This window comes from Aspergillus ochraceoroseus (genome assembly GCF_002846915.1).
Source record: "Aspergillus ochraceoroseus IBT 24754 chromosome Unknown P175scaffold_8, whole genome shotgun sequence".
Taxonomy (NCBI): domain Eukaryota; kingdom Fungi; phylum Ascomycota; class Eurotiomycetes; order Eurotiales; family Aspergillaceae; genus Aspergillus; species Aspergillus ochraceoroseus.
The window spans coordinates 1,219,659-1,235,996 of NW_024468483.1; the positions used below are offsets into that span (position 1 = coordinate 1,219,659).

A 16,338-nucleotide genomic window follows, 5' to 3' on the forward strand; every position below is an offset into this window, starting at 1 on the left:
CAACTTCCAGTTTCAGTTTTCCGCTGCAGTTTGAGATAGAGATATACAATTCCGGATGATCAGTTTGCAGTCGGAGTACCTAAGTTCCTGGAAAATAGTATTACTATCATGCGTAAAGATTGGACAGCCTCGTTCCCCCTTTTTTTTTTTTTTCTTCTCTGTTTTTACTGGTAATGAACCCCCCCCCCCCTCCCCCAACCAATCAGACCACCGTCGATCTTATGATCGCTGGGTAACCCGTGTCCATCACTTTTGCGTCATTATCGTAATCCATACTTAGTTAGTCCTTGCTCAGTATCTAAGATAGTCAGGTCGGAGTAGTAAAGCAATGATGTAATATTCATGATCATCATTTATTTTCAAAGGAGATCTCCAAAGCAAGACTGCACTGGTTCATCCGTTCCATTATGTTCCATTATGTATCTGGACAAGGACTGACATTGCATTCTGAACATGCTTAGACATCACCTGTTATTAACTAACTAACTAACTATTGAGGAAAAATTCAATCCGCAGAAATCAAAACAAACCCCAAAATGCAACAAATTCGGTATATGTGTCAAAATGATATACTGATCTCATCATCATGCCGCCATCATAAGAACATAACTATCGTCCCAATTAGCAAATAGACGAAATACACCAATCCTTCTGGCACTTACGAAGTAATGCTATCCATCCGTTCGGTAGTCAACTTCAAACTCACGGTCAACAGCTCGCGCGCAATCTCTGGCTCCTGCTCTTGTAGCGCAGTCCATTTCTCCGCATTAAGGCTCCATGTTACGCAGTCTTGTTCAGCCTTCACCGTTGCGGTGCGTCGGGTTTCACTGAAGAAAGGCAGCTCTCCGCAGGGTCGGCCGGCCACGATTAGCTCAAAGTACCGGCCTTGAGGCAGCTCATATTCCGCACGTAATATGCCCGACTCCAGTAAGTAGAATGCGTTGGGGAGATCGCCTTCTTGGAACAGAACAGTCCCTGCCGCGTATTTGTCGCGGATGAAATACGAACACGCAGGGAACCAGAAATCCTCGTTCCGCGATGTCAGGCCCTGGAATGTCTGTAAGAGCAGAGGTAGTGGCTGTCGCATAGCGGACCAGGCAGCTGGAATGATCACTGCCGTTTCGTTCTCGTGAAGCGTCGTAGTAGCGGCTCTTTGCAGATACTGGTGGCGGGGGGAACCCACAACCCCTTCAGATGACTGAGGCTGGTGCTGGGATACCGGCACCTCTAGATTTGGGGAGCCGGCGTTTTTGTGCTTCAGTAGTGCTTCGCGGTGGCTATAGAACACCTTGAGATAGTCGTTCTCGCAGTATTCCAATGCGGAGTTCAAATCCTCGAATATTTGGACTCCAAGCTTTGGCTCGAACAATCCAACGTTCTGCAGGCTTCTTCCAACATCCCCTTCCACGTCTAGACCAGAGATCGTCATCTGCACATTTCTCTTGCTCAGAATGCGGTTGATGCGAGTGAAAGCCTCTGCTGCAGAGAAGTCGATACCATAGACCCTAGCAAAATCCAAAATGATGAACCTGATCGGAAGTCGGGTGAATGCTTCCTCCTCGATGAGTCCTCGCATGGTATTCTCCACGTTCACAATCGTCCCAAAGAAGAGATAGCCACCAAGCTTGAGAATCAGGGTTTGTTGCCCTGCCTCTTTCAGGAAGCGATGCTGAATTGGAGGTCGTCGAACTGTAGACCCTGTAATTTTGCCCGAGTAGGTTGCCCGGATGGCGGATTTGCGTGACGTTTGGACGACGAAGCTCAAGCAAGCCAAAAGAATACCAACAAAGATACCAATGACAAAATCCCAAATGCCCATCGTCGCGACAATAATAACAACCTAAATCATTAGCTAGATGCCCGCTGCAACAAAATAAAAAGGATACTTACAGTCAAATACTCGTGTCGGTGCAGCTTTCCCCACGTGTCGACCAGGGCTTCCTCCATCAACTCAATTCCTAGTAGGAAAATAAGAGCTCCAACAACCATGATGGGAATATATCCAATGATAACTGGACCCACAAGGAGAATTCCTCCAGTGGCTGCTGCAAGCATGATTCCAGCCAGACGAGAATTACCCCCGCTGGCAATGAAAAGCAAGCTATTGGTATATACAAGATAATTCTAACGGTCGTCAGTACAACAGTGTCATTTACATAGAAATTATTACGTACCTGTACACTTCCTGCCAGCCCAGACAGAGCATTCGTGACACCGTGAGCTATGAGCTCACGGTCGACGTTCAAATTATCCTCTCCGGTAGAAATACCCAATGCTGGAACGTTGATGGGTACATGGAGGACTCCAAAAAATGTGAGGGCGAACATCGCGGGAATAGTGTCAACAAACGCAGACCAGTCAACAACGGAAAAGTCTAGAGATGATTAGTCGGGATCCATGTAAGGGTGCGTAGCAAACTTGCCGTAAAGCGTATAGAAATGGTACCACGGATGCGAAGACGAAGGAGCTGCAAAGACCCAGCCGCTGTTCCGCAAAACATCCATCGAAACATGAATGCTGAACTTGACGATGTAAAAGACGACGGTGATGGCTATGAAATAGGCGCCAACCAGATAATTAGACCTGATGAAACGTCTCAACACTAGAAGTCCAATTGCCAGTACCAAAGGTACAGTCCAAAGAGCGATTGTGCTTAGCTGGAAAAGGGTGTGAAGTGTTGCAAGATTAAATTCAAACGACCCAGACAATCGAGCCGAGACCTCGAGACCTGTCAGGATCAGGAAGAAGCCCACACCACCGATACAGCCGATCAGAATGTGTCTGGGGAAAAATCCGATAAGAGATCCAACCTTGCAAGTCCCCATCAAGAAAAACACCAACCCAGTGAGGATGGAGCTGACGGAAAAGGATAGAATCGTGGTGGCTATCACGGCCTGCGGATTGTCGGCACCAACACGATTCAGGATCGTGTACGCCATCTGATGGAAGAAAGGGACGACCTCAATCATCTCGCTTCCAACACCTCCACGGAAAATTGACCCTCCGCACGAGAAGACCAGCTGTGAAATGATTGTACTGACATAATACATCGAGATGCCGTCCGACCCCAGGTCCGAGAAAATTGATTCACCCAATGGAAACAAGATCATACCATAGGATAGAGCATCGAGCACGTTGAGTAAAAGACCGAGAAATACCGAAGGCAGCAGGCTCGCTGGATACACGATTCCATGCCGCCACACAGCTCGTCCGTTCCAAGACTTTGGATGGCCGAGTGTTCGGAAGGATGATGAGATCTTCGAAAGCGCTCTGGGTAGTGCTCTAGACGATTCCTTTTGTGTGAACATCTGTCCTTCGACATCCCGAGCTATTCCGTAGTTCCTGGGAGGTTCCGGCCTTGGCGACCTAGAAATTAAGGGCGTCCGCTCCGTGCCCGAATCCTCTTGTTCCGCATCACCCAGAGCAGAAGGGCCTGGAGAGGCTGTAGGCTCACTCAGCTCGTTCTGCTTCACTGTACTCCTGCCGCGGTTCCGATCGAGACCAGACTCAGGGTCGCGAATCATAGCCGTCAAAACTGACGATCCAGTTGGAGGAGCCACCAATCCACGATCTAATCCCTCTACCCCATCTGAGGAGGTTGAATGCCGGTCTGGCGATGAAGAAACAACGGAATTACTGGCGCTCTGAGCAGATTGAAAAACATCCATAGCTGTTCGTAGATTTCTCGGTTCCCGGGCCAAGGCGAGGGAGGCTAGCTCAGCCGTTTGTTCTCGAACACCATGGGAGGAATAATGGGCCGGGTCTAGATTCCATGGTCAGAATTCACTGTGATCAGCAGCTTCGGGGGTTGACGTGAATGAAGTTCATCCGCACCTGAGGAATTAATGAACGAGCGATGGTGAAAGGAACGGCTTGGTGTCCTATAACTCGTCCCATCCGCGACGACGGGTTCCGAACCTAACGTTCGAGGAGGGCTACTGGGTTCCGCAAGGGCATCAATCACATCCGTGGCGACATTGTCACTAGAGAAGGGTCGATGGCGGGACAGCTGGGAGTCCCTGCGGTCTCGCAGCCCCAGAACGCCCATGTTGGATGAAGGCGATGCGGACTCGTCAAGATGGGTGGTTCGCAACAATCGACGGTCCCCCCGCCGGTGGGATTTACCCTTGTATTGCGATTCGCACTAGAGGCGTAGGCTGCAGGGGCCTCGACTCTCGTTGGAGCGGAGGCCGGAGTAGTAACCGATGACGCAAGAGGTTTCGCAAGAACAGCAATTGGCATCGCTATGCAGTTGCTAAGTCGAGACCGGGAAAGCAGCAAGAAAACAGCGACATGAGAGGGATAGAGAGGAGACCTCCCGAACCAACGTCTGGAACCTTTTGCTTTTGGCAGGTTTCGCGTTGCTATCAGAAGAAGTGACTAAAAAGTCTTATCAACGGCGGTTTTTCGGTTTCTCGGTTTCGGCGGGTCCACTTGGTTCCGATTGAGGCTCAGGCCCATAAGGCATTTATTTTGAAGGGATTATTCTGTTCACAGACAATGCCTTTCTTTCTTTCTTTCTTTTGTTATTAAATGAGGGTGTCTCGGAAAAGAGTAAGGAGGTATCTATAGTAGCGGATGATCTCCGAGAAGAGCCCCAGAAATAACGTCGCCGTTGCATTTTTTTTTTCCCCTGCATGGACCTCCAGCACCAGCACGCAGCTAACTAACTAACTAATGGTCAGGCACTAGTTAGTCATGGAAACCCGCAGGTTTCTCTATACTTTAGAGTCATTGCTCTAAGTAATTCTCTCGTACAACGTCTTGTGGCTTCAATAATAACTTCAATCAGGTACAAATTGGGTATCACAATATCACATCATCATAACTTGATAAGCACCGCAACATCCCACCGCCTCAACTTAATCGCTCTAGGAATCCCTGAGCAATCAATCGCTCCACATCCCCTTGGCGTACATAGAGTTGACTATTCTTCGTCAAATTAATGACCCTGAAATCACGGTTAACAATCCAAATCCAAATCAAACTGAATGAGCAAGCAAATAAGAGAGAGAGAGAGAGAGAGAGGTTATACCCATATTCCGTCTGAATCTCCCCCGCATCCCTCAAAACCCTCACGTCAATGAATAAATCCTTGGGCGGCTCCAAACTCCCCGTAAGATCAATATCCGTCCATTGTCCCTTATACGTAGCGAGCATATCACTATACTGTCGAAAATACTCCTCCTCCTCGGGACTCAGCGAACTATGATTTCCATTCTGCGAGCTCATCGACCCCCCTGCCCCTCCTCCGGTTACGGAAGGATTTCCAGTAGAGCCGCCGCCGCCGCCGCCGCCGCCTCCACCACCTATCTGCTCCGCGGACGGTAGCTGCTGTTCAAGGACATCGATACCCGTCCAACACAGTTCCTCGAGTTTCTCTGTGCGCACACGGTGGTAGGCGAGGAGACAGCGCTTGTTGCGCCGGATGCAGAGGTGGTCGACGAGAAGGGCGCAGGCGACAGCGGGCTCCTGGGATGGATTGAAGCTGCCTTCGAAGGGAGCAAGGAGGTGGGCTAGGTCACGGTCGAGGTCGCGGACTTCTCGAGCGACGGTTCGGACCAGTTCGGTTTGATAGGGTGGGAGGTGGGCGAGGGATTGGGTGCGCTTGGCGTGTTGAACCTTTACGGAGGAGGAGGGGGAGGAGGAGGGTTAATTATGAAGTTTTCTAGCGTGAGGGAGGTATTAAATATAGAAGAGGGGAGGTCACTATACTAGTTTGTTTCCGAGTTCGCCGTACATGGCGGAAATGAGATCTGATCAGGTGCGAAGGCGCGGGAAGACGCGCCTGGTGTCAATTGACCAGGTAGGATGCGCAATTTTTTTTTCTTGTTAAATTGATTCAATGTATAATTAATCGTGCTTGATTTCCTTCTGCGATAGAACCAGCACAGTTAGTTGTTGAAGACAAATTCTGGATTGAGTGAGGTCTTGATCTCGACAAGCCTTGATGTCGGATTTATTGGTTTATCCGTTGAGTAGCTTAACAAAGGAATATGGGAATAACCTCATGGATCCGCGATCACTCCAGATATCTACCGGGCACCAGAGGCCCATCTTAAGTAGGCATGACCTGGGACTACAAAGTTGATATCTGGAATATTAGAAATAGCAGTAAGACAAATTACCTTTTATATATCTCGAATAACTATATCAGCACACCAACCCATTACAATGCTAGCAGTAAGCAAGATCTAGGGTCTACTTGAGCATCCCAAACAAAATTAGACGATGGATAGATATCATCTTGCCGAGCCGCAGGCTATCCTACCCTATGTACCGCCAAACACTGGAGTCTTGGAACTCCTGGAGGTACATATTTTGTCCCGCAGATGCTGCGACTCGCTTGGAATGTCGAGCCCTACCTGTATGTAGTACAAGCTTGAACGAGGTCTCCCAATCTCCAACAAACAACCATGTATCAAAAAGTTGGCGCGGCGGCACATGGTGCAGAGCCTAGGCAACAGATGAAGAGAAAAGGCCCAAGTTCTCTCTCTCTCTCTGCAATAAAGTCATTGGCTAGATTAAGCAGAGCTGGATGTATTAGTATCTACCCAATAGTGGTAGCGAGCGTCAAAGATCCCACATTTGTTAATGGACGTAGCATGAGTCTGGCCCAAAGTGAGAATATCCCTTATTGAGATGATCTAGGCAGTAAACCAAGCATGCATCCTTTACAGGGACATTCTACCTAGTTCCCAAGCTCCAGTTACGGAAGATATGTTTTGAAAATGATAATGAAGGTGTAGTATGGCACTTGTTTTGCCTACTCCATATCCATCCACATCACAACCAGCATGGTAGCAATGGTATTCGGAAGAAGGCCGCTTTCTGTGGACGGTGGAGGCATCCTATAAGGGACGAAATCGAAATCTCTTATACTGCATAATCACAGCGTTCAGTGCGAGTAGGCAATGCGGTAAATTCTTCCCTATGATATGGATTCGTGTATTGTAGGTTACAATGTAGAAATAGATGAAATTCTATGCGGTGAAACCTCGAGGGTTATCAAACAAAATGAAAATTAACCCAAACAGACATCCGCCTAAATGAACAAGCCACAGGGTAATAACGCGAGAAAACAGAAATATCAAATTGAGAAAGGAGTTCCGTACACTAAACCTTCAGACAAGAGACGAAATGCCGCCCAAATTCCCATCATGCTAGATTCTTGCACCTTGAAAACTCCAGTCACAAGGGTTTTTTTTAAACAGAGGCCCGGCCCAAAATCAAAAAAACAAAAAGAAAAAACAAAAAAACAAAAAAAAAGACAACTTATGTACCACCCAAAAGTGGCTGCGTTTGGTTCATGACTTTCATCATCGTAATCACAAGCATTCGAGAGAGAAATGCTGTTGTTAATATTCAGCGGAATGTTAGTTGATCCAGTTGTCGAATTCGCCGCCACTGGCGTCGAGGCTAGCTTCTTGGCTCGACTCCCATGGTTGCATTCCAGGGTGGAAGGGGGATGCACCATTGTAGGAAATCGAACTGGGCGCTATCGACGTCGTGACAGGAAGATAGCAGTTGCTAGTCGGTGACTCCTGCCACATAGAATAGTGAGAACTAGCATAGACTTGACTCGCGGGATTCGAGGATCCCCCGGTGTACTCCAGCAGCTGGGGGTCCAGCTGGCCACCAGGGCAGCTTTCGGATATCGGAATTTGTGGCTGAGGTCGGAGGAGGTCATGGTGTGCTGCTCCAGGCAGTCCTGCCAAAGCTGTCGATGAAGTGTACTGAATCTCCTCCAGCTCAACTTTTTTCAGTTGTGGTGGATCTTCCACGCTGTATCCCATCAGGCCCTGACTGGAAGAGGGATACATATACTGAGACGGCTCAGAAGCCAGCATCATACTAGAAAGGGGCCCTCCTGGGTTGCTAGTAGGCCACGAAGAAGCAAGATAGTTCTCAGTAGGCAGCCCGTGATCCAACATATCAAACGGGGTAGAATGACTGCTTTCCCACCCGTTGCTGTCAATCTCCGAGGAGCTGAAGGTGGCATGGAGTAAAGCTGGGCTGGATTCGGGGGTATTCTTGTCACCAAGGAAAGAACGGTTATCGTCAGGGTATGGTCGCTTTTTCTTGTCCTTTGCTGGGGTGAACTTGTATCCAGGGTGCGCTTGGAGGTGATTGTTCTTCTCAATATTGGCCAGGAGTTCGTACTTCTCCCGCACTTCGCGAGGCTCCTGTTTCCAACTATCGCCCGCCGCCTCGGATACCACCTGGTGGTTGTTTTGTGCGAACCATTCCTTGGTTCGGTCTGCATATGCAGAGCGATAAAGCATAAACGAGTTCATGGGCCTGGCGACTTTCCCATTCTTCTTAGCCACTTCTTGATGACGGACACTAATTGAGCGGTGCACCCAACTTTCCATATCCCTGATGGGAATGTGGGTCATATGTTTTGTGATTTCGCTCAATGGACCTGGTAGATTTGGTCTTGACCCTCTGTCCTTGGTTTTCTTTGCTCTCCTTCGGACTCTTGGAGACCTGGCTACTCTCGCCTTACTGGAAATTTGCTTCTGGGATGAGGGTGATGACCACCTTGCTGAGGAATCTAGGCTCCCGGAGACAAGGCTGTCATCAGAGGCGGGTGGCGTGTTGACCTGAAGGCCCTTGGGCATCATCTGTGTTCACATTAGCCCCGGGTCACGACCAGTCAAGTCCACCGATGGACTACCAGTGCTAGCCTTACCGAATTTTGCAGGGGTACACTGTGGGAATAATCACTGGTTGGCGCATACTGCAGTAGAAATCTGTTAGTCAAGAATATGGCGAATAGAATTTTTTTTTTTTTTTCAGCTATTAAGCTGCTTACCATGGGTTGTGCGCCGTAACCCTCACATTCGAACCCAGTGGGTTCCCCGGGAACCCGTAGTACAGCGCCTCCAAACGCACTGCGGCCGCTATACAATGAGGGGTGATGATATATGCCATACGACTCTGGATGGGACTCAGCAGCTGGGTCTCCATCAGTCGAATGAGGTGGAGAAGGCGGAGGACCGCGAATCAATCGCGCAGTAGCAGCCGCCGCCATAGTTTCGTTGCGCGGGGGAGGTGTGGGAGTTGGATTTAGGACCCGACGTTGGGGTCTAGGAAATGTCATATCCGCAGTTGATTCTTATGAGGTTCGAAGGCCGTCCGTAAAGCGCGAAAACCAGCTAGAGCCAGGAAGTCCTAGATTTGTTGTGGGTAGAAGACGGTGCAGGTATGGCAGAGCACCCGACTGACCAGAATTTTGGCGGGATATGAAGAAAAGAGGAAGGAGAAAAGCAGGAGAAATAATATAATGTCCAGTAATCAGGGGATTTCTGCATTTGAAAACCCCCGCTAAGCAGATCCTTAAGCGCAAAATGAGGATCCAGAACCAGATCGGAAGCAGGTGAGACACGCAGCTCTTTCTATCAATTGGGAGTTGAGACAAGAGATGCAGACAACTGTCAATGATAAAAGGGGGCAAGAGAAAGAGTGCAACAAAAGGGTCCAGAGCTGGGGAAGAAAGAGAGAAGAGGGAGGGAGGATGATGTTGGAAGAGGAAGATGATGGTGTACTTGGGTAGGGGAAGAGAATAGGAACAAGGGAGTATATGCAATAATAGAAAAAAGAGGTATTGAAAATTAAATCTGGCAGGAAGAAAGGAAGGGGACTGGAAAATAATATCTTATTATATGGCTCTATTATGCCGTAGAGGAAAGAAGTGGTTGAGAAAGAACTGGGGAAGGGGGATGGAACTGAGGAGGATATCCAGCTGTGTTTAAGGGTCACGATGATATTGTAGAGTGCCAGCCGTTCTCTGGAAACAGAAACCATGGGACAGACAAGCGGCTGAGATCCATCGACAGCTAGAGGGGGAAAGAGAGAAAAAGGTGGGAAAAGACCAGATGCAAAATAATTCCTAAGTGGAGGCGACGGTGCCTTAAGATGTTGATGTCTTTGTTCCAGTGTACTGGGACGGACTGCTGGACGTGGATGGAGGGAAATCCGCTTCTTTCTTTTTTATGTTACTTTCTTGTCTCCTGTTTGATTTTATTTAATTAATTATTATTATTATTATTATTTTAATTTTAATTTTTTTTTTTATAAATTATTATTATTATTATTATTAGTATTTTATTTCAAAGAATATTCTTTCTTTTTTTATTCCAGTTGGTTTCTTTCATTTTCTTTCATTTTCTTTCTTTCTAATTGGACTGTAGCGACATTATTTTCTGTCTATGAGAGGCCTCAATTCCTTCTTCTTAGGCAGAACTTCAGTACAATGGCACTTTAGATACGCCGGTTGTTTCTGAATCACCTTCCTTTCCAATTCCCTCCCTTCTTTGTGCTAAATCTATTCATCAGAGGATCTGAGGCCTATTCTAGATCTTCCGGGCAACAGTGGCATTTAACCAAATCCGGATGATGAAGAAGTATTTCTGCAGCAAGATTATGGATGATACTGATACTAAAGTATGTATGTACTCTCTCTCTCTCTCTCTCTCTCCGCTTAGGCATAAGGTATGGTTGTTAGTTTAACGCTGATTGCGACGGATTTAACATGGCACATTTACCTGATGGAGCACTCTCCCTTACATACTTCATAGGTACCCGCGGATCTACGCACGAGGAGTCGAGGACCCTACATAAATCGGCCACCGGAGCGATCCATAAGAAGAAGAAGAAGAAGAAGAATAATAATAATTTCCAATCGTCTACTCTACTGGTATTCAGGAGGGATTCGCCCGGAGATAGCGGTGGAGCAAAGAAGAAGGAGGTTCGGGGAACTGGGGGAACGAATAGACGGATCGCCCTTGGATTTTAGTGTTTAGATTGAGTAGAGGTCTGGCCATGAGGCGCAGTGGACCTATCAACAAGCGCGGACGAATTAACTGGAGACTTTGCGGAGGTCTCGATGAGGCCAAGAAGTTAAACCCGTAAAATCAAATCGGAATTCTAAAGTCTATACTGTCGCTACGTGACGGGTGTTAAGCAATAGTTGTAATAATTTGAAAAGTCTGATAGATTAGAGTATATCTTCTTCGTCATCACGGACAAGTTGGGTACTTAACCTCTCGCCATGGTATGCCATAGCATGCCATGGAACGCATGGAGAGCGGATACAGGCACTGTCTTATCCTAGTTGACCCCATAGTACGGAGAGTACCATGAACCGGTCCCATGGGTAGAAGCGGCGTGCTCGTGGCGGGGGGAATCATTGACGACAAGTCCTTCAGAGATATAGCTGGTCGTCTCTCAGGTGATGGGACATATCCTTGGAACCTCCGTGCTTCTTCTTCTTCTTCTTCTTCTTTCCCCTCATATGTTCCCCGAACCTAAAGGAGAGTACTATGCGGAGTACTCCGTACAGCTGGCCGTAACTTTTTACCTTGCCTTAATTTTCGCACGGAGAAAACTAGAGGCAGAAGCCATGTATTGCTCTCCACATGTCATCTCACTAGTAGATACTGCAAGGACCAAAAAGAGGAAATGGAATCCAGAAACTAACCCGATCCCGTCCCTAGCAGGAGGGTTGGAATTTGGATGTATGGGGCGAAAAAGGGTGGTTCGGATGCCAGCAGAATCCCCATGTTGGGGCCGGCTGGGAACCAAACAGATTAAGTTGAGTTGCATTCTATCACAGCAGTGTTTCATTTCTTTATGTTCTATAGAGACCTAAAAAAAACCTGGGGGTTGTATGTTCTTTTAGTTATCCTCCTTCATAATACTAGGTACTACGTAGATAGGGATAATTCCTTGTGTCTGAATCTGGCCTTTACTGTTGGGCAGGAAAATAGAATACCTCCGTAATACATCCCTATAAATACGGAAATTCCGTAATAAATAAATGACGGCTCCGCGGCCCACCGATGGATGACACTTAGGTAACACAGAACTGGTCGATGATTGGCTTTTTCATTGGGCCGGATGACTTATCCAGTCACGCTAACTAACTATCAAGTTATCAACAGGAGCAGATCACTCTCCACAGTGGGGTGCAGATGAATGAGTACAATCAGCCTTTTCCTCTTCTCTTCCTGTAACTCCCCTCTGGACTCTAAGTGTGTTCTTCTTCCCTTCCTTCATCTAGGATAGATACTTCCACCCACTACGCCCACTCCCACTCCAGGTTTGTACCACCTATCCTTACCTGTTTCTGATGTCTAGCAACCTTTCCGACCGCCCACCTCCCACCCAAATTGCCTATACATGTATAAATGTTGATCAATGGTCGTACCCAAATCTTGACTCCTTCCTGATTTTGACTAGCAGGAATTACATTAGTACTTATCCAGTGTCAAGGTACCGAATTCCAAATCACCACGCAATTACCAGAGCCTGGGCCAGCCACAAACCCCTTGCACTCTCATTTCCGTGCGGCTCTACAGGATTCGTCCATGGTCAGGTGACCCCATTCCCAATCGTCAACCCATGAGCATGCTCTGTCTGTCAGGCTTCAGTACCTCCTAACCACCAGCAGTGCGCCAATAGGATTTGGAACCAGAGAAACCCCCCGAGCCTACCCGCCAATAAATCGCCAATAGTACCTTTTCTAGTGCGTATGTAAGCGGAAAAGTTATCCTCAGTACGGACTCCGCCGTAATTTTCAACCTATGATGGAGATAACCTAATCTAGATCGGTGTTAACTCAATTTCGGCGGACCACTAGGCATGGGAGATTTGAGTTCATTTTTAATACCTAATTCTGTTTGGACAGGAGTGACGGTATGCATAACACACCTTTGGTGTTTCTGCTTCTTCCCTCCTTCTTTTTTTTTTTTTTTTTTTGTAGTTTCGACTGTGAGTACGGGGTCCAATAGGCTCTGCTCTCCTCGTCACTAGTATAACCGCTAGGATGGCTAGGTATCTAGTTACTAGTAGTAAGACCTTCAGTTTGGATACTTTTTTATCACGTGTACGCTTGACTCCATTAGGATGTTGTTGTGGAGATAATCGCAGCGATACTTTTATACTTTACTATCAGTATATACATACCTACTCGAGGTTCAATGTTGAGTACATTTGATTTGATTTGATTGATCACTAATTATCTAATCACCACTACGTGTCAACTATTTGAGTTCTATCTCAACCTTACCCTGCCGTTGTTATTCTGAGCCATTGGTCCCTGCACCAGGGAGTACGCAGGTGGCTGCTACAGAAACCAGGATAGCAGACTCGGGAACGTCAACGATGGGGCTGGGTTGGACTCGATGAAACCGCCATGAATCAAGCAAGACCAAGACTTGCTGCCAACAACGGCTTGCAGTTCTATGTTCTATTTTCGACCACTTGCATTTTTTTTTTTTTTTTTCCTTCAAGTCTCCATTCTCTTTTATCTACTCTGTATGCACTCCCACTCCCAATTGATCCTCGAGACCCTCGTTCGTTGTCTGACAAAGTTCGTTCTTAGCTTAGCGTTGAAAAGTGGATTTGGGCAGGAGGGGTGACTTACAAGGCCATGCGCGGCACACGAGCCATGATCTGCGACTATTAAAGCACATTCTGAATGGATTCGAATGGCTTGTGCAGGAACTGGAGCCAAAGTTCCTTTTTTTGTTTTTTTTTTTTTTTTTTTTTTTTTTCTTTGTTCCGTGCAGGGACGGGCTGTAGATAGAAGGTTAGTTGAGGAACCCACTTTTTTTTTTCATTCAACGGTCAAAACTAAAAGTAGTATCAGCCGCTTAGTGCTAGAATGAAGTTTAATTGATTAAATTATTCATCGAGCATTCCGGCGGGAGGGTTCAACTTGATAGGGTAGGTATTCACAACTAGTTACTTGTTTAGGATGTAGATTTCGAAGGGCAAGTAAGTACAGCAGCCAGCTCAGCTTACTTGTTCATTCAGCTCGATATACCTTCCGTCATAGAAGGGACGGCTGGTTACAGCAACCTCAGAACCAACAGGTAACCTGCTCAAGCTATTCGCCATGCCTTCGCATGCCTTTGTCCTAGACTGTGTTACTTGCTCCAAGCGTTCTACAGGACATGATGAAGGATGCGCAGCAGGGATCTTCCTCTAAACCCCTGGCAACAATGATGAACCATCTCCTCCAACCCCTCCCATTCCTGGTTGGCCGAGTCTATCCACCGTCACCAACGTTCTGGAAGACCTCTTCAGAGCGCTAGATCGATCTAGCAGCACGTCCCTTACCGGATCCGGCGTGATTGAGCGGGACACAGACCCTCATCAATGATCAGGGTTGTTGATTCTGTCTTGTTCTTGCTTGATGGAGGTCTGGTGACAAACGTCAGGGCTCCTACCCTGAGCCTTATGGCTGTTGTTACTTGTTCGTCTCAGAATGTCTTGCTCCACAGGGCAATGGCCCTACTACCTAAGAATACATTTTCTTTTTTTATTCTGTGCTGTTCACGCTGCGCCTCGTTCTTTCTAATCTTGCTGTTTCTTTGGGGTTCTTCAGCAGAACTTCTTTTTTTAGCCTGGAATGGTTTCTCTCTCTCTCATTCTCATGTCACCTAAAATCGTCATGGATGATGGCAACAGAAACCGTGTCCAAAATAAGACACAGACAACACTCGATCAATTGAGGGTGGTTAAGAATGTAACATCAAACTCAAAGGAAATAAAAGAGATGCCAAGATTGATCTGCCAGAATGTCTCCGAGTTCTTACTTTTCAGTTCTTCTCAGGGCTTCTCGGGGGGGGGATGTAGGAGGAAAGCTTTTCTGTCTGCACACAATCTACGTAATACGAGCCACCGATTGACTATTGAACTGAGGTGTCCATGCCTAGTCCATGGGAAAAGACTGGTTAGAGGCTGAAAATGACCCTTTTAAGGCGCCTGGGTCTGCCCATTTCTGTGATAGTTGGTTCCTTCCCCTCCCCCCTCCCCCCGGGCAAGGAACACTCATTCGGAGTCATTCCTAGTCTCTTCTGTTAATGAAGACTAGCTAAGCTGCTATGCTGCTCCATCTCAGTTTGACTTTTTAAGACTATACTCGGGAGTAGAATATGAAGTGATTCGCGGAACACGACCCATGTAGGCTTCGGCTTTAGGAGAGCTCATCTCCTTTGCGATGGTGGGGACTGAGGTATGTACTCAGGAGAAGGGGAAATGAGTTACACCGATATCTCCATACTTGTGGTCACTTTTCCCCTCCCTGATGAAAATCCGCTTATTGGGTATAATATATATCACCCAAGCACAGGTCAACAGTTCAACTTGAGTTAGGTAAGCAACGCCTCCTGGTGAGACAGACTCCTTCCTAGTCGGGCGCTCTTTCCCAGTCAGGCCTGCCAGACCTCGGACCGGAGGATTCGAAAGCTACGTTCCAAAAAATGCATAATTTCCGGCGATAAGCCAAAGGAACCCGCGGACACATTGGACATGGGAGAGTCCCATGGATCGTCAACGGGGTTTGCGGGCTCTGCATATTGTTTGGATTCATTTTGACGTCCCCAAAAAAAAAAAAATTTATTGGATCGAACCGGTCATTTGTTTCCGTTACCTAGGTCGCGATACATACATAGTCTCCGAAATACAGACGACGAGTATCCGTACCATCCGGCGTAAATAATAGCATTATCCAGATGGAGCTGGATAAGCACCTTAGTGACTTAGTGACTCTGTAGACATCCTGTAACGCTTAGGCTAAGTTCGATATCAGAAGATGACGATAATCATTTCATTCATTCATTCATTCATTTCATCTCGTTGAGATTGGAAAAGTAAATGTCAATCTCGTCACATCCATCCTCCACCGTTCCACAGCCTGCATGGGAACCAACAACTCGCTAAGCATCATCATATGTATCATCATGGCTTATCGAGGGCGGGAATTCCGGCCTGCAATCACTAGTGAAGGGTTCTCTCTGACAACGACTTGTAACCTTTGGTAGGTTAGTACTCCGGATACTCCGTCCGGTGGAACAACCGATACATACATAAGCAAGAGTAAGAGAAGAGAAGGTTCCCGGAGGAAAGGTATCCAGACCCCGAGAGCTCCCTATTTGCTCTATACTCCCTCTCCCGTCTGTAAGCCTTACATGAAATACAAAGTACTCCGTACCCTACTCAACGTACGTACAGGCTTGGTTCGGTTCCCATCCCTACAGATAGCTAATAATGCACGTCCATTTCTTCCGGCGGCTACATCGTACATCACCTTAGAGTAGAGCTTACTTACTTACTACTCTACTAGGATCAACTAAAGTAAGGAAAAATAAGGCACGAGTAAAACCCACCCCAACCTAAGCCCGGGACAGCATAAAGCCAAGGGATTCTTTACTCCGTACTTGACCTGCATACTCGTAACTCGAGTCCGTAGGTGCTACAGTGTACTGTACTCCGTACGTACATGGTTTCGCTGCCATCCTCGGCTGTTTCTAGTAGCAGCTGCAT

At 47.2% G+C, this 16,338-nt stretch overlaps 3 protein-coding genes across 3 annotated transcripts; all 3 read right to left on the minus strand.

The window, feature by feature from the left end:
* Positions 1-357: 357 nt before the first annotated feature.
* Positions 358-4,364, minus strand: P175DRAFT_0518712 (sulfate transporter family protein). The gene is made up of 6 exons (XM_040899070.1): positions 3,835-4,364; positions 2,423-3,763; positions 2,175-2,374; positions 1,891-2,124; positions 663-1,840; positions 358-609 (listed from the first exon to the last, which is right to left on the minus strand). The coding sequence occupies exons 1-6, from the start codon at positions 4,046-4,048 to the stop codon at positions 585-587; spliced, it is 3,192 nt and encodes a 1,063-aa protein (XP_040749729.1). The 5' UTR covers positions 4,049-4,364; the 3' UTR covers positions 358-584.
* Positions 4,365-4,512: 148 nt separating this feature from the next.
* On the minus strand, positions 4,513-5,742 carry P175DRAFT_0485762 (DNA replication protein PSF1; the record flags this gene model as incomplete). The annotated part of the gene is made up of 4 exons (XM_040895606.1): positions 4,513-4,951; positions 5,036-5,249; positions 5,310-5,622; positions 5,716-5,742. The coding sequence occupies 4 exons, from the start codon at positions 5,740-5,742 to the stop codon at positions 4,858-4,860; spliced, it is 648 nt and encodes a 215-aa protein (XP_040749730.1). The 3' UTR covers positions 4,513-4,857.
* A 1,211-nt stretch (positions 5,743-6,953) lies between these two features.
* P175DRAFT_0485766 (HMG-box domain-containing protein) lies at positions 6,954-9,037 on the minus strand (the record flags this gene model as incomplete). The annotated part of the gene is made up of 3 exons (XM_040895607.1): positions 6,954-8,627; positions 8,696-8,813; positions 8,895-9,037. The coding sequence occupies 3 exons, from the start codon at positions 9,035-9,037 to the stop codon at positions 7,377-7,379; spliced, it is 1,512 nt and encodes a 503-aa protein (XP_040749731.1). The 3' UTR covers positions 6,954-7,376.
* Positions 9,038-16,338: the final 7,301 nt, after the last annotated feature.

What these genes read in the sequence shown, in the direction of transcription:
- P175DRAFT_0518712 (XM_040899070.1), bottom strand. Translation starts at nt 4,048, where the DNA reads ATGGGCGTTCTGGGGCTGCGAGACCGCAGGGACTCCCAGCTGTCCCGC. An exon ending in CTCGTTCATTAATTCCTCAG is followed by an intron (nt 3,764 to 3,834) that starts GTGCGGATGAAC and finishes CATGGAATCTAG; the next exon opens with ACCCGGCCCATTATTCCTCC. An exon ending in CGGATGGATAGCATTACTTC is followed by an intron (nt 610 to 662) that starts GTAAGTGCCAGA and finishes TTGGGACGATAG; the next exon opens with TTATGTTCTTATGATGGCGG.